The sequence below is a fragment of the Acanthaster planci genome, linkage group LG06 (genome assembly GCF_054643075.1).
Source record: "Acanthaster planci isolate LZ-2023a linkage group LG06, COTS_SCS, whole genome shotgun sequence".
Taxonomy (NCBI): Eukaryota; Metazoa; Echinodermata; class Asteroidea; order Valvatida; family Acanthasteridae; genus Acanthaster; species Acanthaster planci.
The window spans coordinates 17,581,732-17,608,395 of record NC_141782.1 but is presented as its reverse complement, the minus strand read 5'-3'; the positions used below and the strand labels follow the sequence as shown (position 1 = coordinate 17,608,395).

Below are 26,664 nucleotides of genomic sequence, written 5' to 3'. Positions count from 1 at the left end.
TTGTCCCACCGTCCTCCTAGAGAAATTTTGGCTAGAAATGTTGTAAGCAAAGCCAAACCATCAGCAGATTATAGCATCTCTTCTTGATGTTCAAGCTAGTGTATGTGAATTTCAGGTCCATAAAAATTGGCCCAAGACTTGCATGGTCTGTGAAACTCAACTGGATTGGAAAATATCTTTCAGAGTACAAGATTCAAACAAGTCAAGCAAAATGTGATCAAGCAAAGAGCTCCTTTTCTTTTATACCATCTCACAGTCGGGAGGGGGGATTCTTCCCCAAGAACTCGGCTGCCCAATTGTTTGAAACTTGCCTGTAAAAGTTATCACTAAAAATGTGAAGTTTCAATTCAGTATGACAAAGAGTTTTGATGTTATGGTCATTTAAAGTTCATGGCCTTACTCATGTTTGTCTTAAGATCGTAAATGGAACAAGTATGAATTTTTAGCCGACCTCTTGGAAAAATGCCTGTGGCGTAAGAATGGCATGTCCAATTTTCACAAAATTGGTGCCAAAATGACCACCGCATATTACTAAAACTCCTTAGGGCTCATCATGTGGGGAAAGAATGCACCATAATGATATTGCAGTAACTGTTGAAGGGGCGGATTGGTTGAAATATAATGAACCCACTGCAGATGCTATTCAGGTAAAATCTAAAGAGAAACATAGGTGCCTTTAATTTTTCCATTTATATTAGGTGCAAAGCTCTATCTTAATGACAATTTAAAACCAGTTGGAAGGAGACAGTACAGGCAAAAAAGACAAGGCATGCTCTGGTAAAAAAATGGAAGGGGAGGGGTGCTAGCTGCACCCCTCAGGATTTGCATGTGGGATTTACTCAGGGTAACTACGCCAATAACAGTTGTGAAGTGGGGGCACTTTCAATTCCATCTGAATGAAATGGCCAAGTTATGGGGAGGGGAGTTTATGACAGTCTCCCCCCTCTCCCATACAGGCATGTGGTTGTGGAGGTTCAAAAACTGGTTGAGACATTTGTCCATCTCCTTGGCAATGTGGCCCTTTTTTCCCTGTGTCACTTTACCTGTGCATTCATTTACGTTGATCTTTATTGTCTGTTGCTTGCTGTAAGCCAAAAATTTAAAGAGTGACATAAATACAAAATGTCAGTCGAATTTGCCGCTGGATCACGGGCATTTGAAGATGGAACTCCGCAGATTCGTAACCAATGCCAATCCATTGTAATGAAACCATCCTCATGTTTGCGTCATTTGTTTGCTTTTCTGTAATGCAGATATGATTTGGTCTACTCATTTGATCAGTTCAGCTGGTTGGAGATATATGCACTTCTTCATCATCCTGCATTGATGCCAGCCCTGCGTTTTCTGGAAAATGGGACACAGACTGTCCCAGGAAAAGCCACATTTGTCGGTATCTATAAACCAGAAGCAAGTAGTGAAATCTTATTGTGAAAATGCCCACTTTGCTGCATGTATTGAACCTGGACACAGTGCCCATGGTTTCTGTGCAGCACAAACCAATTCCAGGGTCGAGTTTCCTTGTACATGTATTTCATAGTAATCACTTTGGGTGTATCCCAGACTGGGAAATCTGATTTATTGCTGGTTGGCATGGCATCAGGAAGGGGAAGACTTTTTTTCTTGACCAAATATGTGTTGATGCACTTTGCATGTATTTTTATTTTGAGGGGGAAACATGATTGGTTTGTTCACTTTCATGCTCTCTTTGTTAATTGCTTTGGATAGTACATACATGGTGCTGCACAATTAAAAAAAAAAAATTCCTGAATGCTTGACTGAATTGTTCACGTTTTTTGTCAGAAAATCAAACCTGATTAAAGAGTTGATTTACTGCCCACATGTATGTGAGGATTTTTTTGGGGGGGGTACTATGAAAATTGTTTTGGAGTCTGAAATTTCATTAAAAATTTCAGGTTGTGCATGCTTTAAAAATGTTTGTTGCTTGAAACTGGCTGTTTTCATCTCTTATTGCATTGTCTGCAAAATATGCATAAATTGAAGGTACACGTGTCAGCTGCAGTGTGGTTTTCTGTATTACAATCTGAATTTCTGTTTCAAATGAATGGTGTAGATGGAGTCTTTCTCAAAATATGAAAACTTCCCCCAATTACAAAATTCAAATGTCAGACCAAGGTTTATAGTCAGTGAGCATTGTGGAAAAGGATATGGTTCTTAACTGGAGGGCTTTCTCACTGATGCCTTTGCTAACGTTAATAAACAAGTTTGTGAAATAATCGAGTGTGATAATTTTGTTCAGATAAGTAACATATGATCATCTTGCCAAACTTCAGCTTGAGATTAAAATCGACAGGACAGATCTGTCATATGCACAGGTAAAATTGTCAGAAGGACTCACTTTCAGTTGAGCAGACATTTAGAAACAGTTTAAAGGATAGACATTCTCTGTCACTTTTTCTGACTGGTAGGGGCCTAGCTGTAATTTTCTAGTCCTAATTGTATGCTTTAAATGTTTGCTGAACCAAGCTATGGCATTGGACAGAAAGTGCTCTATAAATTTCAAAAGTTACCAGACATGCTGGCAGTCTGTATTTTTTTATGTAGTTAGCTAACACGGGCATTTCACAGTAGAGTGCCTCCAAGAGTTTGCAACACGTTGGCCAATCACAATGTGCGAAATCTGTTGACCCTTTCCAAATGCGCATTGGGTCGACAGATTTCGTGCATTGTGATTGGCCAACGCGTTGACAAATGTTGGAGGCACTCTGTTGTGAAATGCCTGCAGTTGAGGGTCTTATGATAAAGAAATACTCTAAAATAATATCTTCAACTCATCATTTGTACTTTCATTAATACTCGTAAATATATTTGATATTTATGAAATAATTTGGCTGCTTTCCAGAAAATAGAAGGAACGGTTGTTTATTAATTTGTTGTTAGAATGTAGTAAATTGTGACAAATCCAACATTGTCAAGTTGGAGTGCCATTCGGGTTGTCTTAAAAATTCAAGTGACAGTGGAGGAGAAATGCCCTTTGTACATTTGTGTAAAAGATAGTTTGGTATTCATTTATAAAAGGAAAAGAACTGAATGTATTAATTTAAAACAGAAAATGGTACTGATGCAAAATTGAAGTGTCACTGCTTATCTGTACCTAGTCCTTGAAGGATCTACAGATATTAGAGATTGATTTTTTTTTTCGCGGTTGTGAATGGCGACGCAAAAGTCTGTACGTGAATGGGAGATAAAAATTAATCACTCCAGACGTACATTTAATCAGATTGTGGAAGTTGTACTTCAAAATAACAAAGCAGATGTGTTTTCCACCAAACGAAACCAGTAAGTCAGTTTTGGGGAATGATTAAACAAAAACGTGACTTGCATTTTATTCCAGGGAAGATGCATCTGGCATTTTGCCCAAATGTACTTTTGAGGTGAAATCAACAGAGTTTCATTTCTAGGAAACCACGCTCCAAAATCATGAATGTGCAGCAGATCTGTCGACGTACCGCAGGATGGGAAAGTTTGTGCTGTGCCCCACATCTGGTAAAACTGTTTCTCAGGGATACGTGCTACCGCTTAATGGACCGAGCAAACAAGTACATCCAGTTCGAAAACGATTTCGCTGTTGACAGATTGCATTTTGAACATAATTTGATTCAAAATTATTTTCCCCCCAAAATCCCAATTTTATACCTATTTTCCTTCCAATTTAAAAACCGGGTCCGCTTGGGAAGAGATGTCCGATGTGAACGAGAGATAACCTTGCATGTTGCAGCTGTTTCAACCTTTCCCAAGAAATTGTTGAATAATTTAAATCGGTTTCATCCGGGCATGGTGCCTAATATGCAGTCAATGTGTCATCTGTTCGAAAGCTGAACGACACGTGCAGCAGACATTACGTCATGACATAGTCTGATGACCACAGTCATCACAATTGGTACGGTAAGTCGCTTGAGACCCCGCCCCCGGGAGGGGACAATGTACATAGAATTTTTTACATTAACGCTTCCACTTAAAAACGGACAAAACTATCCATTGCCTCTGGCATTCCAAAAAGGGCTTGAATTGGCTGGCTGACGGTGATGGTTTTCATCGGTGCGTCTCGTCTGCCGAGTACCCACCGAAGCTCCCATGGTCTGAAGTGCTGAAGCGACACAAAAAGCACGTTGGCGCTCCGTGGTCGCTAGGAAGACGGGACAGGGATGCAAACGTAAGTAGACAACCGTGACGGAACTCGGTACGAGACAGCAGGTTTTTTGTCGGCAAGATAGGGTAATTTGAAGGAAAACCGCTGCCAACGACGGGGCTAGGTTTTGAAATGTTGCCCTCCATATGTCCCCTGTCCTTGAGTTGTTGGGGTCCGCATCAAAACGAAAACGGCAGGTCTCGTTTTTTTATGAACATAAATGGAAATTGTGGGCAATTCGGTACACGATTTAAAATTAAAGGAAAGTACGAACAAAATGAAGGCCTAATGCATTTTTGTCAAAAATTTGTTATGATTACTTGATTTTATGCTCTGTGTTGTGCAAGTCAATGTTACATCTACCGGAAACTGTGTTGAGGGTAAGTTATCACTCGTGCTTGGGTGCGTTTTCAGGCGTAACAGGTATCTCGTCAAATTAACAAGGCTGCCATGGACAGTATGCGTCTGTTAAGTTTTCACAATTATTTTTCAAAGTACAGCGCTACCGTCGATTAGAACGATGTCGCGCTATAAGCCGATCGTGTATGAAATACCCAGCTTTACTTTCCCGTTTCAAAACAATTGTCCTTAGCCACAAATTACTAAGAAATGTGATTCGCTGATGAAAGAATTATGGGCAAATAACGCGTGCAGTGATAGTAAAAAAAATGCACAAATATTAAGCGTTCGTGCAGATCGACTGATCGCGCCGAACATTCACATTGTATTCGAGCAGAGTGAAGCAACAATGGTAATATTGTAGATGCACGTATACGAAAAGAATCAGTCTACAAATTCCTTTCCAATGAGGGTAACTGAGATCCACTTTTGGGTCCCCAGGCAGTGGCGTAACTGTTGAACTTGGGGTCCCCATTTTCTAGAGGAGTTCGGTCAGCGTAAAAAAAATAAACAAAAAGAGCAAGGTGGACTATTACCAGGCCTCGAATGGGGCTGGTGACAACCATGGGGTCTCAGGTTATTAGGTCCCGTTCCTTAATTTGGGTTACTTCTCAATAGCACATACCTTCGAGTTCTTGCTACTTTGTCCCTATATTTCAATAAATAACTGAAAATTACGCCGATTTATGTCCACATCAAGAAAGCCAACAAAAACAAACTTTTTAATTCAATGCTTTCATGTTTTATTGTAAAATATACACAGACCTGATCTCAACTGTACATAGCACATTTACTTGAAATCATGTACATGATAAAATGCATTATTACATGTTTGTACAAACAATTCTTTAGTCTAAAGGAAAATGCCATATACTGTCATTTTGAATAGACAGTTTAAATATGCTAATAAAGTTAGGTAAAAATGAGCAGAGAACCCAGTTGCTTCAAAATTACAAAACTGACTATGCATATCCTCAACACTGTAATATTTTGACAGCTATTTCACTACAGACAGATTGAGAAACTGCTATCATTTTAATATTGGCATTGGAGAAAAAAAGCAATTGAAACAACCATCAAGGCACTTGGCTCATTTTTCAAGTTTCATTTTACTTATTCGGGGGAAACTTGAAAATGGTAAAGGTAAAAAAAAAATCCAAACTGATTCAATATGATGAGCCTCACTGGCTGGAAATGATTGTAACATTTTTATAACCTGCAGTTGATGTACATTGTACAGTAAAAAACATTTGGCTCGTGTAATTTTGTAGGAAGCAATGGGCACTCGGTGACTCGTAAAAAGCCCATCATTTTCCTATCAAAAGAGATATTGTGAAGGAGGACAGACACTTTTCACTGTGACAGGGTAAAAAAAAAATGGGTCTTCTCAAAAAGACCTCATTGTCTTTCAAGACTTATCAAAGTAACAGTTACAAATGATGCAATACTCTGCAAATCTTGGTTATCTGATAAATCCCCACAAAACCAGAAAGTGATCTACTAGGCCTCTAATATTTGGAAAGAAACACTGTATAAAGCACTTCCAACTGGTGAAAAAATACTTCCTTTAAGAAACTTACTGTGTAGCACAATGGCAAAAACACACAAGATTACCCAGTCCGACAACCTCAAGCCTATTTTGAGACACAAAGCAGTCTGCAATGAGCTCTAATGGCGAACTAGTTGCATGTTCTTTGAATATTTCAAAAGATACTGTAATTTGGTGCAGTAGCTACTGATAATTGGACATAAGGATACAGAAGTTTCTACAAGAGATTATATGAAGGAATGAATTATATACATGTTTGATATTCTCACTGGGCCATCCACCTTCTCAGTTTATCTCATGAAATAAACACCTGTTGTCTGAAAGTCTCACAGAACAAAGGCAAATAGCTTAAAGGCGGCTAGTAAAGACTTGAAGATTCAAGAAGATTGGGATGACAGTTTGTCCAATCCCATCTGCCACCTAATCTGTACTATTTAACAGTACAATCTCTTGGGGGTTTGTTTTGGGTTTTTTACATCAGAATCACAAGAGTTTCTGTGGCATTATCCACTGTGAACGGTTCAGGAGTGAAGAGTCCAAGAATTGAATTATCATGACAGGAAAAACTATGACACTTCCTGTTTTTTTTTTCTGTGGGGGATGAAAAGAATGTTAAATTGCCACAGGTACAACACTTATTTTAACTTGAACAGCAGAAGCAATTTTCACTGCAAGCTTCCTTTCATATTAAATGCATAGCCCCAAAGATACTTTCCCAGGCCAGAAAGCAAAAGGCCCAAGTCTAGCCAACTGAAGTGCCTAAATAGAATTATATATTGCTGAGTCAGGCCTCAACCTTAGCAGTAGATCAGCGTACAAGTTCCAGTAAAAACTTCTGTGGGCTAATAAAACACACATTATTTAACTTGTCCAGCGGGCTAATAAAGAGAACACCTACGTGGTTGAAACTGTCTTTTGTATGTCTTATTTGTAAAGATGAATAAAACAAAGGTTAACTTGCTGGGCAGGCTAGTATAAAAAAAAAAGTTTCAGGACAAGGCCTAGCTGGGCTCTTCAATATTCTCAGTAAAATTCTGTTAAAAGAAAATGGCAGCAATTCACATCAAAGAGCAACCTGGCTTATAAATTATCTCTGTTGGCAACATTTTCTTGCACTGAAGTTCGTGGAATTTGCCTCAGATTACCAAGTCATATTAAAGTTACATACATGTACATGTCCTTTGAATATCAGCACCCAGGTGCATATCTAAAAGCTGTCACTTTGTCAGCACTTTTTAGCCATCGTTGTTTCATGCAACCAGTGGCGTAGCAGGGGTGGGTGGGTCCTGGGGGCTCATACCCCCCCCACAAATTCCCGGTGGAAAAAAAAAAAGAATGAATGAAAATAAAAACTTGCCCCCATAAACCACACCAATTAAAGCTGGTGCCCCTCCCCCATAAGATGCTGGTGCCCCTCCCCCATAAGATGCTGGTGCCCCTCCCCCATAAGATGCTGGTTCCCCTCCCCCATAAGATGCTGGTGCCCCTCCCCCATAAGATGCTGGTGCCCCTCCCCCATAAGATGCTGGTGCCCCTCTCCCATAAGATGCTGGTGCCCCTCCCCCATAAGATGCTGGTGCCCCTCCCCCATAAGATGCTGGTGCCCCTCCCCCATAAGATGCTGGTGCCCCCTTTGTGCCCCCCACTAGAAAAATCCTAGCCACGCCACTGCATATGCATGCACTTTCAGGTATTGTAAAAAGATAACATCTGCATTATGTTGATTAATTCATCTTTAATAGAAACACTTAAATGGAATCGACACTTTTCTCCAATGTTTTTACTACTTCAGTTTCAACCATTCTTGAGTCCGAAATCATTAAATCCTTCAACCAGTCGATACTAATAGCCAGACAGTATTAATGTAACTGAAATTCAAAGCAAGGTTGTGACATAGGTAGGCATTCACTGTTCTTTTGTTAGGGAAATTAGAACCGAGTTGCGGGGGACATTTCTGTGTCCCCACAACATTTTTGATCCCACAAAATAGGTGAAATGTTGAGTATACGTCCCCACAACTATGGTGCGGGAGAGTGTGTATTGACTCTTGAGCTTCCCATATTGTCGATGACTCTAACACGGTATTCCACTAAATATTCACTTGGGGAGAATAAAAAAGGCCTGCAAGATTAGAATGGTTAACAGCAGAAGTTTGGAGATTTGATAATGGTACCTAATTTATGTGGAAGCTTTCTTTGTACCGTGTGTACATACAGATCTTACAATAGGATGATTAATTATTTCATGATCCATTCTTTACCAAACTATACTGGCAGTGAATACAGTGATACATTTCAACAGTAATAAAATATGTTCTCCGTATTTATACCTCCAGCAGACCCTTTGTCTCCTAAGTCTTTTTGAGAAACACTTCCTTGTGTCCATCAAGGGTAATATTAATTATCACTGACTCCGAGTAGTTTTTCCCGCTCCATGTACCAGCTGGTGTATGGGGCAGCTACTCAATTCCTTCCGCTGGCCAATTGAGTTGCTTAACAAGTCCTCCCTTGGGCCGGGCATACGACCCATACTTCTCAAGCCGGTGCTCCTGGTACCCTGATCTCCAGCCAATGGAGGCACTGGAGGTCTGAGGGAAGGGCTTAGGTGAGGGTAGGACTGTGATGTATCTTGAGATGGGGGTGATAGGTGGCAACGTCAGGGGTGGGGGAAGCTCGATCTTTTTAATCTCTCGCTTCTGGAAGTCATCTTTTACCAACTAGAGAACATAAAAGACATGTTGGGTAGAAACCAATCACTAGTTTTAGTTTCAATGTCAAGTTTTACTGTAACACATCTACCCTCAGAGTTAATGTACACTGTTCCACTCCCTTGAGAGACAGCTAAAAAGACATCTATTTGCTATATGCAAATAATATTTTGAAAACAGAAACACTCATACTACGATGATAATCCGTGCATGTTCTGATTAAAGGCATATGACAGCAAAGCCACAACAACAGTGAACCCAGTGGTGTCATGATGGTTCACACATAACAGGGATCTCCATTTCACAGATGACCTATTTTACAGACCTGTGAAGACGGCCTTAGTCTGACCAAAATGTATGATGTTGACAGCTTGAACATTACGCACATTCATTTTTGTCTAAGAATCATACTGTAAGAACCCTATCTGGGCAATGATGCACAAACATGACGATACTGATGATGAGTATTTGACAAACAAGGAAGGATCATATCACTGCTAGAGCAGATGTGACCAAAAGCACGTAATTTGAATGCGGATCAGCTTAACACAAGCAACAGTAGAAGAGCCAGCATTTATAAACTGGGATAAGGATAACCAAGCTAAAAGCGAAATCCAGACATGCACAGCAGATACAAATATGTAGCATAAACCGCTCTTCTAGTTGAAAAATTTATATTTCCGCCTGGGCCTCTCCAAGAAAAACTTTTAAAAATATCTCTGGTGACCAGCAATGATGGAGATGGAATTTAAGGCGGTAAAATAATGAAGTAATGCTCCCAATTCAGAAACTTTTCTCCCTTATGCAACAAATACCACAAATTAAAACATATCATCCACCAAAAATGCTAAGATAAACTCTGCATGCAGGGCATCAAAGATTGATTTTATTGATCCCTGTACACAGATGTGCTGTGCTTGTTAGTTCATATTCCTTTGCTCTGATTAGTATCTAACTTTCAATTTGATTTACTCATGTATTTGTATCACTCATGAGGTGACTTTCTTAGAACTATACTGAAAACACAGCAAGAGAAAGACAGCAGTTTTTGAAAGAAAAAGAACAATGATTGTGTGAATTCTACCATCGACAAAATTTCAAGGGGGCTGCATCCACAGCCCATGAGTGGGACAGCTCATAAACACATCCTTGAGACAGTTATTACCCTAGTCAGTGTGAGGCTCATAATTACAAGTGACTAAGTCATTAGGCAGACTTGTAATGCAAACCTGAGACTAGGGCAGGTGCAGACATGTAATAATAGCACAGAACTCCAGATGGCTGCCCTCCACAGCCACCTGCCCTTGTATCTGCCCCTCCCTCCAGGTGATAGGAGTATCATCTGCTTGTCTAGACTATAATGCCCACTGGTCAAGGCCAGTTTGAAATTTTGTGTGTGTAAAGGAGAAAACTACAGACTCCATATGAAGTATTACTGGTGCCTTGTGATGCAGTAACCTTGCCTACTTAAACCTGATAGTCACGTTTTCAATGACCGGCCCATTAACTCTGGTCATCTGGTCATTTATCTTGCTGGAAGCCGATAAGACTGGTCTGGCTGGCAATCAGTCATGGACTTGGTGTCCTTCTACCGGGCAGTTTTCATACAGTCTTCACACATTACTGTAACTGCACCCAACTATGGCGGCTTACAATGGGATAAAGCATCAAAGTTCACTTGGCATGTTGATCCATACCAGTGAATTCAATGTTTGCACTTGACATTCACAGAAAATGCACAGTAAATGAGATCCAGAAGGTTAACGACAACTGCTGCTCCATCTGTCACTGTCTGTCGAACTTCTCAAACCCTTTCCGCCAATCCCAAGCCATGACAAATGTAACATAAGGCAGAAACCGCAATTCCCTAAAGAACATCAAATTAATGATTTCTCCTAAAAACAGGATCTGGAAAGTAATCCACTTTACGCATTGCTTTGTATCATGCCAACTCAAAAACTGAAGACTTGTAAGGTATGTAAACAAAAAAGAACATAAAAAGCAAAAACAAAATAGTGTTTTTTTACAAGAATGTCATCAGTTTTATCAAGGAAAAATTAGGGCTTAGGGATACTCACATCATTGTAACTTGTCCGGAGGAATCCCCAGTCATTTGGCCATCGGCGTGCAGCATCTATTTCATACTTGATGTGATCTTTCCTACAAAATGAACAAAATATGCACAAAAGAAAAAGATCAACTCTCTGGGCTACTCATTCACTGATACTTACAAAGTGGAAAGGAAAGCATTTAACAAGTGAAATGCAGTAGTATCCCTGGATGGGCGGTTCATTCTCACCTCCATTCCTGGGCCCCTCTTCTTTGAAATGCACGCTGAGAATAATTCACTGACTTGCGATATTCAGAAACATCACCAGCAATCCCATGAATGTTGTGAATTCAATATGAAAACAATGCTTGACAATGATTCAGTACTATAACAATATGAAATATTAACATGCCATACAATGTATATATCAGCTGCTTGTACCCCTAGGATGTTATATTCAATTTCATGGTGATCTGTACTGACGGTGTCAATGTAGGAAAAGCGCGATTGCAGTCAGCTACCCTTAGATTCCACATAATGACTCCAACAAAAATGCCCAAGACAGTCCCTATGGAAGATTGGTGATGACACCTAATAGTAACTGGATGTCTCCAAGGATCTGCTGCAGTTCAGTTTGCACACTGTGTGGCATGTGGGGGAAGGGGGCTGCCCCCATGGGACTTTTTTGGGGGAGGGGGATTTGCCATGTTACCTGTAGTGCGTTGATATACATAACTTTAGTGTAGACATCTGTCTAGAATCAAATTGAATTGACCCCCTTAAAAATAGTCATGATCCCTGTTGTCCCCACCCCCAGAAGATCCTGGCTACATTACCGGCTTTGGAACAAAGATGGAGCTGCAATAACTTGGAAACATATCTGCTTATTGCGCATGAGATTCACATGGACCCATGGACTCATGATGAGTGGCATGTGGTCCATGGTACATGTATTAGTTCGTTTGAATTTCTGCCTGCACTGTCCTCTGAGATACACACCTTATTGTGAGCGACCGCTCTATTGGCAATTGCTCGTCTGGGCAGTCCACTCCAAGCAGACACAACGATGGTCCCTTGGTGGGAACTCACCGTGTGCACATACAGCTTTTTGCACATTTGGCACAGGACATGCTGAGCATGTGCAATCAATTTCTGTTTGAATGCACAGTCTATACTGTACAACAAGCACATTATGCCAAAGCCATGGTTGAAAGACTTCCCACTGGTGTGTCTCCTCTTTGCCTCTGAGGATGAACTTCAACTTAAGGCAGATTACATGGTGGCAAAGATGATGGAACCATAATTTAAGTCGAGTTTCTCCTTAAATACCAAGCAATTTTTAAGTATTCTGCTGTTCACACTTGGCTACACATGTGCATCCAAGTGAGGGGCTCTAGTTGCAAGAATGAGTGTTGACTTATTCTCTTGAAATAGTAGAAAATGGAATGGATAACAAGCACCACAGTTGATTGATGCAATAAATAGACCAAACTCTGTTTAAAGCTTCTTCTATTAAATGATCATTTCAACAGTGCAAAACTTAATTTTGAAGTTATTCAATTTGGCGTTCAAGTTAGTGTCTATAGGTTTCAAATGTATTGGCACAAGTTTAAACTTACTAATTATTGTATTTTGATATGAATTATCTGGGAGAATTCTGATGTTCTGATTTTTATGAAGCCTTTGAATGCATTAGTATTTGTGTACAGTAGCATTGCGCATTATGGCAAGAAAGAATGGATCGCTGAGGCCGGAATACAAACTTTAGGGAAATGACTGCTAAGTTTAGGAAAAACAAAGGATGGTATATGTACTTTGAATCTATTATCTACAAACTAGGTCCAAAGTCATTAAACCTTTGCTTTTTATCATATCTCTCGGCACAATCATGGGGTACATTATTTTGATTTAATCACAGTCTCCTGAACTGGATAAACTGTGACTGGACAAAAAGATGTCATTCATAATGGCGCAGATTCAAACTGCGAACTTTAAGTTTCCATCCTTGTGAACTGTAGTACTGAAGCCAAATGAACTTTATTTTCACATCAGGGCTCATATTTTATCCCAAACTTCATCTTATGTTTCACAACTTTCATTTCCATTGGTAAGTTTTTGTCCATCTGGTAGTTGATGACCCCATCTCAGTTTCATTTCCTTTTTGCTCAAATAAGCTTTCAATTTGATTATTCTTTCAAGTATCAAGCTCTTTAAAAGTAGTTTTGGCTCCTTGTGGTCATACCTTTGGAAAATTATTGACATCTTTCAGATAATTGTGTGTTGGTTTTTATTTTATTGTAAGCATTTTTGACAGACAAGCATCATACATATGCAGTGGCAATAGTTACAGAAGTTTAGACAGGTTGCTGTCTAAATTTGTTGCATTTATCTTGTGCACTGGAAACAGAAACCAGACCAGTCTGTAACCAGTGGATCTGGCAGACTTTATTCCCTTTTAAAAATCCTTCAGGAATATGAATCTACCTAAAAAGAAAAGAAAAACATGTATGGAAAGTAACCACATGATCTGACTAAGAAAAAAAAAATAAAGGAAGAAAACAATTTTTTTAAAAATAACCTACAGAATGTGGCTCGAACACGGCACGATGACTTTACGATAAACAGTACCATGACAATGGGTGGAAATTGAAACTCTGTATACTGGGCAATGATAATATTGTGCAATGCTGTAACCATAGAATTTCCTAGCTGCCTTACAGTTACCCTAACTACAGCCACTTGAAAAATTATAATCATGCACTGCACTGGCCTGCAGTAAAAGTGACAATCTAAAAGCATTTTCAATGTAGACTTGCTGTGTGAAACAGAATGGGGGACTTTGAGGCTGAGTTCGGGCGGCTTGTTCTCATATGTTCACGAACAGTTCGATTTGGTGTTCGTGGTCTGGCCGCTTAAACGCCAGGAACGTACAACCGGTTATTGCTACATTTGTTTGTAGCAAGCAACATGCAACATGGCAGTGTCCTAGTGCATTCTTTGAGACTTAATGTTTCAGTAGCTGGGCTCACTTGTTTTCCATTAAAAACAAATAATTTCTGCTATAGAAAATTATTGTTAATTTTGCAAAACTTTCCATTGTCACCAGCTTTGTAAGCTATCTCGATTGTTTTTGTGGGGTTTCAAAAATCAAATCTCACGAGTTTTCCATGTGTTCGTGTAAAACCCTGATGAGAAGGTGGTGTGTGATTCTGTTCCAAGAACAGTGTTCTTGGGTCGTGTTCTCGCCGTTCAAGCGTGGGAATAAGAAACCCCTGTCAAGAACAGACCGCCCGACCTCGACCTGAGATGCTGGCAGCAGCAGACATACTGGTCCTTTTCACAGTATCACATGTGCGCACAATGGGTGTCAGTCACTTTGCCCCGTTTCCGCTGTACCCCTAACCACTTCGCCCTTAACCACTTCGCTCCATTGCCACTAAGCCCCATCCCCACATCGCCCCACAGCCACTTCGCCCCATTTCCAATTCACCCCGGTCAAGCTTGAATGTGTTTGGAAACTCTGGCATAAACAGGGTGCCTTTTTATACATGTCGGTGGCATGGATTGACACCAAGTGAAAATGGATTTGATAATAAAATTTCAGTCACGAAAAGAACAATATCATTCCCTTTTATTTTCATCATAGTTTCTCTGTAGTCCTCTATGGATCCACAGTCTTCTCTTCCACTTTTGTGAATCCGTTTCCAAACAAAGTGGACTGTTGAAGACAGAAATAAAAACATGCATGTCTTTCCTTTATATTCTCCTTTGGCAAATATATTCTATTGTAGAGTCTTAACTTCAGAGTACCACGAAGGTAGAAACAGTTGCATGCAGCGAACGCATCACCGGGTGGTAAGATAGATGACCGGCATCCCACGTGGTCAGACACCCGGGATTGTTTGACGCTACAAATGCAATATTAACATAAATGTCAGTCAAGAGTCACATTATCCCTTAAGTTTCTATAATCATATTTTGGTGAAACTGAGCACGCGCATGCAATTACAATTTCAGCATACCTTCATGCTCCTTACAGCGATAGAGGGAGTTGCCGACTTCACTCACGTGTGTCACTGCATTGAAAGAATTAGATTATTTCCTGGCCGTGTGACTCGTATCAACCCGAATCGCGTGAGGCTGGACGTCAACAGACTGTCAGGATGATCGTGTTTATTGTAACATTTTCCTTGAAAAATTGTTTGAATGGAAACCTTTAGTTTGGCTGGGCAGACATACTGTTGATGTTGCAGCCTCCGCCTAGATTAAACTAAAACAAAAGATCTTATAGTTTACATTGGAGCAAACTGCCAGAGAGGCGAAGTGGCAATGGGGCGACATGGTTAGGGGCGAAGTGTCTGTAAAGCCTCAGAACTACTGCACACGTGCTTGGAATAATATGCGCCTGCTCAGAACTGATAAAAAGGATCAGCATGTTTGCCGCCACCAACAAGTGTCTCAGTCTCCCATTCGAGCTGTATTTTGTCCATTCTCAAAGTGGGTTGCCTAGCCTTACTTCTGAAAACTGTACGGCATGTATGACATGTAAGACCTTGTATGCACACAGGGTTGTGCCTTACAGTTCTGGAAGTAAAAGTAGCCTAGCTTTATCTGGTGGCATTGTGGTGCAGGCCTTGACACTGTGCAAGGTGTGGGAAATAACTAACCCTGGAAATCTGGAGTTAGTCTAATTACTTAGGCCTTGAAAATTTTAGTTAGTTAGGCCGTGAGATTGAACATCCCGGAATTCAATCCATAAGATTTTGAAAACCCATGAGGCTTTTTTTCATTATTCATTATTTGGAAGAGGTTGTTTACTGTACACTGATTACATACAAGTCCAAGCAGAAGGAACCAATCTTGAAATGCATCAGAGACTAGTTCTCAGTCCATCTTGCCTCACGCCGTGACTAATTTGTACACTTGCAATGTTTTTAGGAGGCCATTTGTTTATAAGTGGAAAGGTTTGCGGTAGCACCATGCGAAGGAATATATCTCGTATGAGTATGTATGGTTCTGACAACAGACTGAGCACGCAGTCCGAAACGTCAAGTATACTCACGGTTCTGTTCAAAACCACACAAACCTTTCCACTTATTTCTGTCCTTCACCACGAATAGCCTGAAATTCCATCTGGCCATTTGTTTGCTATTTCTGATGCAAAAAACAATGTTTTTTCCTCAATAATGATAGTTTTGGGGAATAACAGAAATTTTTGGCGGCCGTTTCAGCGGTATGCGTGCAGTGGACAGTATCCGGATGTTTGTTCTCATGGCCTGAGGAAAAAATTTGACTTTGTTGGTCTAAGAGATAAAAAGCTGATTATTAACATCAATTTATTATTGACATAAAGGTATGGAAAGAGCTCCATATACAGACAACACTAATTTTCTCTTAAAATGTTGTAACGGCCATCAGGAAGTGATAACATGTCCCAAAAAGTTCAATTTAGCTGAGAAAATTCCGAAGCATTTACTTAATAAACACTTGGGTTTTTTTTTCAGACAAGTCTCACAGGTTTGTGCACAGGGGCATCAAGTGTTGTCCGTATATGGAACTCTTTCCAAAGGGACTTTTATGTAAATTGGGAATTTCTACGGTCTTGATAGGTTAAAAATTGACTAATTTTCCATTTGCACATAATGTAAACCTTAAATTCCCCTAAAATCAGCAGATGCCCCTTTAAATACTTGTTGGTGTTGATGACACTTGAGAATTGCCATTGTCCGACACGGTATTTTCCCCATCCTTAATGACCAGGAAATCTGCAATGAAATAATACTAGGAAACTGGCTACAGACAGCATGTACAAAGACCGCAGAGGCCAAGGGACAGGGGACATGTGCCCACATGGCAGAGTTTAGGCCGTTGATTGAGACATCAACACGGGCACTCCTCATCCAACTTTAAACTTACCAAATCTGGTCGTTTGCGACAAAGTTTAAACTAGCACCTGCTTTTCCTGCACTTGGTTTTGTCTCGCCCATGATTTCTCTTCGGTCGTATTCTTTAAAAAAAATGATGGTTTCCCTTGATATACAAAGAAAATTGGAGTTTTGAACAACGCTAAATGCCTATCAAGAAGTAAATCGTGAAAATGTACACAGTAAACGTGGGAGACCTTGTAGTCATGGGAACTAGACGCCCCCTACCTGCTGGCTGCTGCAATGCAAGCTAATTAATTGATTCGACAGCTTCATTATAACGTGGGTATTAGGTAATAATAGAGGGATAATATTCGACATACAGTTGGGTGGAATCGAAATTGTTCTTCAAGTATTACCTTTAAACGCAAAAACATGATGTTATAATTGTATAAATAATGACTTTAAATAAATCAAAAGAATTAATATATCTTACTTTTAACACGACAAATGTAGCCCTCTGCGGTTACATACCAGACATGAACAAGACCTACCTGTCTGCCAGTGGCCAGGGCCCGTCCAGTCTGGAGGACTTGTTCGCCATTGACGGTGTATTGCGTGCATGGGCGACCTCGATGTGGCAGCCGTCCGCGGAAAAACCACCCCTGAAATTCACCACACTCTGTGGTTTTGGTGCGAAAGTGAAAGGATTTGCAGTCTTGACAGCTGTCCCATGACAGGCCAGGCGCTAATTTTGGACGGATGGAGAACGCTTTTGGTTCGATAAACCAACGTTAATCAACGAGAGCGGCCAGCCTGTAGCTTGCTTTACCGGTGTTGTGACTCATGTTGTACACGGATAGCCCGGTACAGCTTGACCGTTCATGTGCTGGTGACTTCCTGGGACACCAGTCAATCTAGCAGTACACGGAATGCTGCTATTTTGTGGAGAACTACCCTGGATTGTGTCATATTTGTGAACTAGCCATGGCGTTGTTTTTGTTTGGCTCCGCATGCCGGTTTTCATCCAAGAAAAGACATCACAGATGTTGATTTTTTTTCTCGTTTTTTTTTCGGGTTCGGACGCACCATGCGGATCCGGCGAGAGTAGCGGCAGAGGCCGTCTCAGACGACCCTCTTTCTCATCGTGGTTGTGCCGAGGATGGACCGACACACCGAATCTTTCATATGCATTAGTATATTTGGTGAGTGATGATAAACAAGCTTGAAAGTAAATACAGTCGAGCGTGTTGTTGGAAATGGTGAGCGTGGTAAGGAACCAGTGTAAACTACTTTTGACTAAAATAGGTTTAGTTGTCTCCTGTTAATATTATGGACTCAGTTATGGCAAAATTCTGGTTGTAATAAATGTACATTGTCAGTCCCGGTGAATATATGCAGATTCTAGTCCTATCAGTCAAAGCGAAATGGTGTAGTGTGGAATTCCTCTTTTGAGAAGTTTCATAACTGCATTGTGTAAAAAGCATTTTTTGGCAACCCACTTATATAGAGTGGTCCTGTGGTTCTCACTCGTGGAGCACATAATTGCAAGTGCAGTTAGTCATCAATAGGTGTCTCTTGTGTTGCATGTTTCATCTTGACCCAATGTAGAATCTTGTGAACATGCTTATTGATGGACTGTACATGGTTACTGTCATCCACTGTGGTTACCAACTACGGCCAGTCATGAAATGCATTGCCCCGGTGGTGACACACTCCATTCATCTGCACCGCGTGCACATCGGCAAAGGGAAATCATATACAGGAACCAATGATCCAATTTTACAAGGGCTTTTGTCAGTTTCAAACGTCTGACAAAAATGTTACCATAAACCTTGAACCCTCAATAAATTACTGAATCCCCTGTCCCATTCACATGCTCGTATAACTTTAAAAAAGACTTGACCAAAATTACAAAACAAGCCCCCCATATCCCTGTACCGGAAAAAAGTACAATGAAATTAGAAGGGTGCTAAATTAAACCTCACTTTGATTGTCACAGAGAATTTAATTCACCCTAGCCCCTAAGCTCAGAAAAAAACACTGAATTATTCATGTTGCAAAGGATTTTGGGTAAAAGAACTGATGCTTTCACTAACGAGCTTGTGTACCTTGCATGATTGATGTATGCTAGACGTTACTGCCCAATAATAAAGTGCAGTGTGGGAGTTTCGTGCATTAAACTAAAAAAAAAAGAAAGAAAAGGTGAAATTCTCATGGGGCACTTACTGTAAATTTTGATGGGTTTATGATTGTGCACTCACAGTTTTTCATAATTATTTGAAATTTCCAACACCGCCATGTGCCAGAAGAAAACATCGTCTCACATTGAATATTACAAAATGGATGGAAAATAAAATATCTCTCTCTGACACAATTTGTATAAGAAAGGTTTCGTACCAGTTGATATTCAGTCTTGGCATTCTCACCCTTGTTACGTCGTCCTCATCCTTAGCCATACATGTAAATAAGCCAATTTCCCATTCCATCACCATGTTAATTTTAGGGCCTTGCGTGAGTAAAAGTGAACAAAGCTAGAGGGGAACAAATGGTCTACAACGAGAACAATCGTGAGCAGCCATTCGCCAAACGTTACGCAACGTTGTCATGAATTGGTTCCCCTCTGTTTAAGTCTTCTGAGCCTGCACACATGAAACATGAAACAATGATTACAACCGACTGTCTTAGTGTTTTTTATTTAATTCTTACATGTACATTTTATTTTACAAATAATGACAAGGTTTTATTATTCAAACGTTTCACTATATTTGATGAATCATACGCTAGAAATCATTCTTAAAAACTTTTTCCAATGTTATGCTTAGTGCAGTGATTGATGATGCCCAAAAAACAGGCCAAACTAAATTGTTAGTTCACCACCTGATCAGAAAAAAATAGTAATGGAGGCAGTTGTGTCTTTGGGGCGGGATAGGGTCCGTTGACGTCAGATTTTTCATCAAGGAAAACTACAGAAAATACAGTCAACTCCAGTTTACAGTAAAGTCGACATCGTGTAACCCGTCATTTGTCCAAGTCAGCCGTTTGACAAAAGTCCCGATCGTCTGTAATCCATTTCCACTGAAAATTTCATTTCTAAGTCGGCCTTTATAAGTCGTCATTTCGTATATGTCAGCATGTTTTTCTTGGTCCTTTTTCCTCAAAACCAAAAAAAATTCCTTTGTGTAAGTCTGCATTTTAAACAAGTCATGCTTCTGTATCGGTTTCCTGATCCTTCGCCGCGGTTGCCAAGAAGTGTCAAGTGACAAGTCGCATGTGCCGTGCACGCACGGCCAGCATGAGTACATCAATACCAGTAACCCCTCTAGTGCAACACACATGCGCCCTGTCCATTTTGGGGGTCGTCTTATTGAATATAGTCTGGTTCCCTGCCCAAAGATTCCCGGACGACCCTTGACAATGTTTTGTCGGGTAGTCAGAATAGTCGGGTCTGGTATCCAGACTAAATGTGTATGGAACGAACTTAACCAATGCGTGTGTGTGGATGAGTGTATGTTTTCTGTACCGTAACTGTGTCACAAACATGTACATGTACATACGTACTGCACTGTCGAGCCGTGATGTGATATGCAAGTGGCTTGCCGTCCTTGCTTCGTCCATAGGGGCACATGGTCAATTGTTGAATTTGCAAGATAATAATCTAGAACGAATTTGCTGGAATCGACCATGGAGGTAGAAATAAACCAGGATAAATCAAACCCAAAATTAGTGCAAGTATAATGTACATAGGCAATACATGTGTACGTGTACGTCGGCAAAATGATGACTTACAACACAAGTCGGCATATGCGTAAGTCGTCATAATTTCTTGAGTCCCAAGAGTGTCGACTTAGCCGGAGTTTACTGTATCAAGTATATTCAATATATCGCATATTTAAGTATGGTAAACGCTAGATAGTTTTGGATTAACAGTACTAATATGTCTGTGATAAGTCAATCTACAGGATTTGTTGATCATGCTGTCATCGTAGACTTCACTTTTCTTCGAAAGACTTCTGCAAACATGCCGTGTACAAGAAAAGTTGAATAACTTGAAAACATTGTTTACCTTGAAGTCACACTTCATTTCCGACAGGAGAATACAGGCGATTCACAATAGAGCGTGCCATCAAGAGTTTATCACAGACAGGCCACTTTTCAAGTTTACGGTCGACACGCTGCTGTGATTAAGCGCACTTGGTACGTAATTTGGGATGTTTGATTGATTGATTGAGACATTCCCTGCACCACACAAAACCATTATTTTGACTACCTAACACCCATTCGCAATAAGCAGTTTTGAATTTTCAACCAAGATAAACAACAAACATTAAGAAAAAAATCAGGTTATTCGTGCACATCACAGTTAGTGAATGAGACTTTTTCGACTATCCCATAATGCACTGCAAAGAGGCCTCTCTGACAACCTCTTGGTGGCGCGCTTCGTAGTGAATCGCCTGTATTGGAGATTGTGTGCATGGCTACCTCCAAAGCATGGAATGCCTTCACGGTACCTCCATTTAACTCAGAAGTTTCATTTAGCCAATTTCAAAGAAACCTCGGCTGAAACGCAAACAAGTTTAAACTGATTGCGAAACTTTTTTGTGAGTCATTACTCCCTGACGCACTTGATTCTTTTCACACAATACAGTTGTGCACACAATACGCTACAGTACCATTATGATCATGCAAGTAACAGTATCTAGTCTATAGCCGCAAGGTTGCCTGATCACCAGCCATCACTCAGTTGTACGTGTAGCTTATGGATAGTCCAATCTTTAACTGTTTGTGATGGCCATGTGACCACACTGGAAATTTGGCTTTTGAATTAGTCCAGTCACTGTTGCTGGCCCAGTTGCCATTCGTGATTCAGGGGGGGGCAGCACATGCTCATGCATATGGTTGAAAATGGCAAGAAATAAAACTTCCTACACACTCAGTTTGATTTGTTTATTGTTAAATACCCATTTATGATAATTCAGGCAAGACAATATGAAAATTTGTGACGATATTTTCTATTGAAAACTACACCATTACATGCATGCCAACTATTCTGATTTTTTAGTTATCAAGGGACTAAAAATTGGAATACTGTGATTTTCAGAAGAAAAACAAAAATCTGGAAACTGCCTGGTGCACCAAATTCCATCTGGGAAGTTTGCCCATCCTCAATAGTCATGTAGATCCCTAGAGCCTGATGAACGTCACAACTATTGGCATGCATAATTGGACCTAAGCTGGGCCAGGAGAGGGCATAATTTTCTTGCCAGTGGAGGTTCCTTTGGTTGGAACTCCACTTAACTGGTTCACAGACAACTATGAAATGCATGTATTGCAGTTGCGTCACTACCAACAAAATGAACACACACCACCAACATCACTCCTTTCAACCAATGATGGGGGGCTTTGCTCAACACAGATAATGGTCTTCATTGAGTGTTATAGTGAGAATTTTGTATAATCACAGACCTGCCAACTGTTTGATTTAAGCAGAACTGTTCTGATTTTTGAGTTTTAAAAGGCCTAAAAATCAGAATGTTCTGCTTTTCTGATTTTTTGGGAGAATAGGAAGCAAAATACCACTGCCCTTCTGCGTCCTCAAAGGGGAGCAGTTTTGTGCTTTGTTGATACTGTCGGCAAGACAGAGTTAGTGTAGTGGGGGACCATGGGGACTGAGCCATATTACACGTCACCGCAATCTAACACGAGTAAGCTGACATCCTTTTTCTGAAAAGAAGACACTTCAGTGATACAAATCCATGCTTTCTTTCCCCCAAAATGGGATCCTCATGCGACTGTATTGCTGTTTTCCAGTCTTGTTACATTTTACATTTGTAATTTCATTAAATGCAATGAAAGAATTGTAATGCAGCCATAAAACTTTACTAACATTAGGTTAAATGAAATGTAGATGTACAAATAGAGAATAGGAAAGAAAAAAAATTAATTACTCACAGGAGATCATTTTTTTGCAGGGTGGTTGTGGAAGGTGCAGGGGAAAATGACATATTCTGTTTCATGTTTCAATAAGAATTGTTGTTCCAGATGACCTTTTCAGGGGTCTAAACATAGCCCAACCCCAGAAGCTTCCTAAGGCGGGCGGGTCCCTGGACCTCACCCATTAGGAGCTGGCGCCAGGGTGCTCACGTTGCATGCGCAATGGCCGTTCTGCTTTCTGGCTTTCCAATGTTGGCAGGTATGTAATCACATACACTGTGTTGTAGTACATTGCATGGTCGCAGTTGATTCTGAGTGAATGCATGTACTTACTAGATGCTTTTCATGTGGGTATTAAACTGTGCAAAACGCTACATGTTGTACATGTACATGTAGATGAACTCATATTCTACATGCGTATACATGTATTCTCCTTTTTGAAAACAAGCTCTTACAACTAGAAATCAGTAAAGCTGGTAAGTTGATGGTGGAATTGTCCACAGATCGGGAGGTAAGATTGATAGGTCGAGCAATCAAGGCCAACATATGTCTTTGTAAGATACATGGATGGTAACTGGGCCTAATGGTAACATAACACTTCAATTCCTAAAATCATAAATTTTTTTTTTGTGCTCTTTCCTTGCATGTATTCTGTGCATAATCAGTAGGCTTAACATGTACATGCTGAACATCCAAACGGAGCAGTTAACAGTAGTTCGGATCATTTTGAACGTGCCGTATGTTCCATGAATGTAAACTTGAGTTGATTTGCAATGTGGCTGCCGCGCTATCGTTAACGACACAGGTTCTGGTTACGCATTTATTTATGCAGGAAAGAGTTGAAAAAATAATGATACGTTCAGGAATTATGGATAATTTCAGCAATGGACAGTGTTGTAGTTTTCAAAAATGGAAAGGGCCATGCATACTCCACTACATCATGCTCACTGCATGGCGCATGATTTTTTGTTGTGACTATGGGTGGCTTTGTTTGGACTTGGAAATGGGATTGGTAAATTCAAGTAAGCAAATATTTGATTTTTAAAATTCAACTACTCGGATGTGAAGTATTTGGTTGCTACTAGCACTACCTCAAGCTAAGTGTTGCTCAGTATGTATACCTCTGTCTTGAATGCTGTATTTTCATTGGCCAAGAACTATCACAGGGTTTCCCCTTAGCGGTCGCCCGCTAGCCAAATGCGAGTGAAAACAGTCACGGGGAGTCAAAACACTTCCCTCAGTCGTTCGGCGGGCGAGTTAAAATATGTACACGTTGCTTGTTTTTCTGATGTGATTAAAGAAAGTAAAACAAAGTCTTGATTTCAAAGTTTTACCTTTTGTCTGTCATGAATGTAACTTTATTTTATTGGAATCAAATAAACCCCAACATCGCTTCTGACTCGCACCTGGAATCCCGTATTGTGTGCTGGGACTACGTGTACATTGTACCTAGTACCTATCATCAATGCATTAACGATTGTTTCTCCAGTAGTCAGTGACCTCTATACATGACCAATATAATTAACATACAATTCATACTGGGAACCAGATACCAAAAACCGATACTGCATCCATAGACTGGGGCAATCCAGTTCGAAAGTGACTTTGTTGTGCCACTGATCGCAAGCCCCTCATTGGACAATCATGCGGGATGAGTGAGTAGGGAGCAGGAACTAGTCTACCCACAAACCGCAATCACCCCACGGGATAGCAGTTGATAGAAACGTCTTGATGGACCATTAACCTTTTTAAGTCAAAAAACCTGCTTTAATTGTTTTTTTTCCACACATTTCATGGGCTAGTAAAAATCTCTGTGGGCTAGTAAAAATCACAATTTACTAGCCTGGCGGGCTACTCTCTGAAAAAATAAAGGGCAAGCCCTGTATCATGACCTGTCGATAAAAACACATTGCAATCACCCATGTTCTTGTCACATCATGATATCATAGACTAGTCCCTACCCCACAGTCCAAAGTTTACTCCAATTAAACCATAATGCAGTGACTGCTTACCAGACTTCTTGCATTCAGTGACACTTGTGCTGATCTGTTAATACATATAGGAAGAGAAATGTGGGAGCGGTGGACTAGCATATACATGTATGTATGATGCAATTAGCTGTTGGCCGAGTACATTTGTCAGTGACTGACATGAAGTCTGTTTACTTGAAGTTCATTTCTTCATGAAGGTTCCTTAACATGATGCTTTCAGGACAGTACTGGAGATATTGGAGATATTGCCTAGAGGAAGACGAGCGTGACCAACACTGTTAATTGATGCATCTATTGTCTATGCATGCCGTACAACATTTTGTATAGCAACAGACTGAGACAAGTTATTTTTACCAAAGTTGAGAGACTCAAAGACACTTCAGGTGGGAAATACATGTATGTTGCAAGTAATTCAAGACAGAGGGACTATAACAAAAGAGTTATTGACTGCTGTGATTTGGGAGATGATGTTTCTACCACACTCCGCCTCTGGGGATGCATAGCATCCTGAGCTTCGTCCTTTGCATTTGCTATGAGTTGCTTCGGTGTTAAAACATCACATCCCGCATCACAGTAGTAAAGTCTTTACTTTTTACCAAACTTTTTACCAACTTTTTACCAAAGTTGAGAGACTCAAAGACACTTCAGGTGGGAAATACAAGTATGTTGCAAGTAATTCAAGACAGAGGAACTATAACAAAAGAGTTATTGACTGCTGTGATGTGGGAGATGATGTTTCTACCACACTGCGCCTCTGGGGATGCATAGCACCCTGGGCCTCGTCCTTTGCATTTGCTATGAGTTGCTTCGGTGTTAAAACATCACATCCCGCATCACAGTAGTAAAGTCTTTACTTTTTACCAAACTTTTTACCAACTTTTTACCAAAGTTGAGAGACTCAAAGACACTTCAGGTGGGAAATACATGTATGTTGCAAGTAATTCAAGACAGAGGAACTATAACAAAAGAGTTATTGACTGCTGTGATGTGGGAGATGATGTTTCTACCACACTCCGCCTCTGGGGATGCATAGCACCCTGGGCCTCGTCCTTTGCGTGCTAAGAGTTGCTTCGGTGTTAAAACATCACATCCCGTATCACAGTAGTAAATAATTGCTAACTGTGTAGTAAGCTAAGTACTATCATGCATGTGTTCTCGATATACACGTACAGTGAATACACGTAGAAGCACTGGCACCTGGACCCACTTATAATGCAATATTCAAAACATTAGTACATGTATATGTACTACAATGTACATGCACTGAAACTGAAATACATGTAAACTTTGAAAGTCATGGTGGGGGGAGCTTGTATGGACCAAAAAGATTCTAAAGGTGAACCACGTGGCTACATGTGTTTCTTTTAATTTTCTTCCAAAAATTCTTTCAGCATCTTGAATAAAGAAAAAGGAGCAGAGGGAGATCTCTGAACAGCATTTCCAGTGATCGCGCTTGATATCTTCTGTTTATAAATCAGATGCAAGCACCACACTAGGTGCTGACAACAAGGCTAGTACTAACCCGGAGTGAAAAATGCCGATGATATGATGTCTCTTTGTGAGTCCAGTAAATAAAACATGCCAAGAACTGTCACAAAATTGAGTTACAAAATCCGGAAGACTATGTATAGCTAGGGCAGCCTTCCACAGATGTTTGTGAAAACTTGCAAAAAAAAAAAAAGCATGTGCATTGATGGCAGGAAAATTGCTGGTACCCTATATTATTCAACCGATCGAAGAATATCGCAGAATGATTCAAATGTAAAACTGCAAAACCAGGGACGTTTGCTCACATGCGAGAGCTTGCAAGGAAATTGCAGGCGAACCTTGGGACAGATACTCAGTGCCAAACACTGCAGATGTGTGTTTCCGTCGTTCGTGTGAAAGGGCCTAATGCCTCATCTCTCTCTCATGTAGACTTGGGAGATGGAATGATGCACTGGCCATTGAATGAGCCAGTTTAACGCCCCACAAAAGTGCATGCATGGAATGAAGCACGTCGCTGGTCATTTGGGAGTGTTCA

The 26,664-nt window shown here is 40.4% G+C and overlaps 3 protein-coding genes across 9 annotated transcripts in view; 2 read left to right on the top strand and 1 right to left on the bottom strand.

Annotated features, from left to right (window-relative positions):
- cep192 (centrosomal protein 192) overlaps positions 1-3,087 on the top strand; it is a 95,947-nt gene extending 92,860 nt beyond the window's left edge. For all 6 annotated transcript variants that reach the window (XR_015425635.1, XR_015425634.1, XR_015425633.1 and 3 more), the window contains one exon: positions 1,254-3,087. The gene's annotated coding sequence lies outside the window, so the exon portion shown is untranslated. The remainder of the gene's footprint in view (positions 1-1,253) is intronic.
- A 2,178-nt stretch (positions 3,088-5,265) lies between these two features.
- LOC110982192 (ciliary microtubule inner protein 1-like) lies at positions 5,266-17,402 on the bottom strand. 2 transcript variants are annotated; one of them, XM_087137968.1, is made up of 3 exons: positions 17,271-17,402; positions 10,881-10,962; positions 5,266-8,811 (listed from the first exon to the last, which is right to left on the bottom strand). In XM_087137968.1, exons 1-3 carry the CDS (start codon positions 17,318-17,320, stop codon positions 8,554-8,556), a joined length of 390 nt encoding a protein of 129 aa, XP_086994094.1. In that variant the 5' UTR covers positions 17,321-17,402; the 3' UTR covers positions 5,266-8,553. The 2 variants fall into 2 exon arrangements, with proteins under 2 accessions (XP_086994094.1, XP_022096143.1); XM_022240451.2 differs by lacking the exon at positions 17,271-17,402 and adding an exon at positions 16,769-16,986.
- Positions 17,403-17,645: 243 nt separating this feature from the next.
- The window catches only part of LOC147798904 (uncharacterized), a 90,757-nt gene continuing 81,738 nt past the window's right edge, over positions 17,646-26,664 (top strand). The window contains exon 1 of the mRNA XM_087137967.1: positions 17,646-17,921. Coding sequence (XP_086994093.1) covers positions 17,879-17,921 — 43 coding nt within the window. The 5' untranslated portion in view covers positions 17,646-17,878. The remainder of the gene's footprint in view (positions 17,922-26,664) is intronic.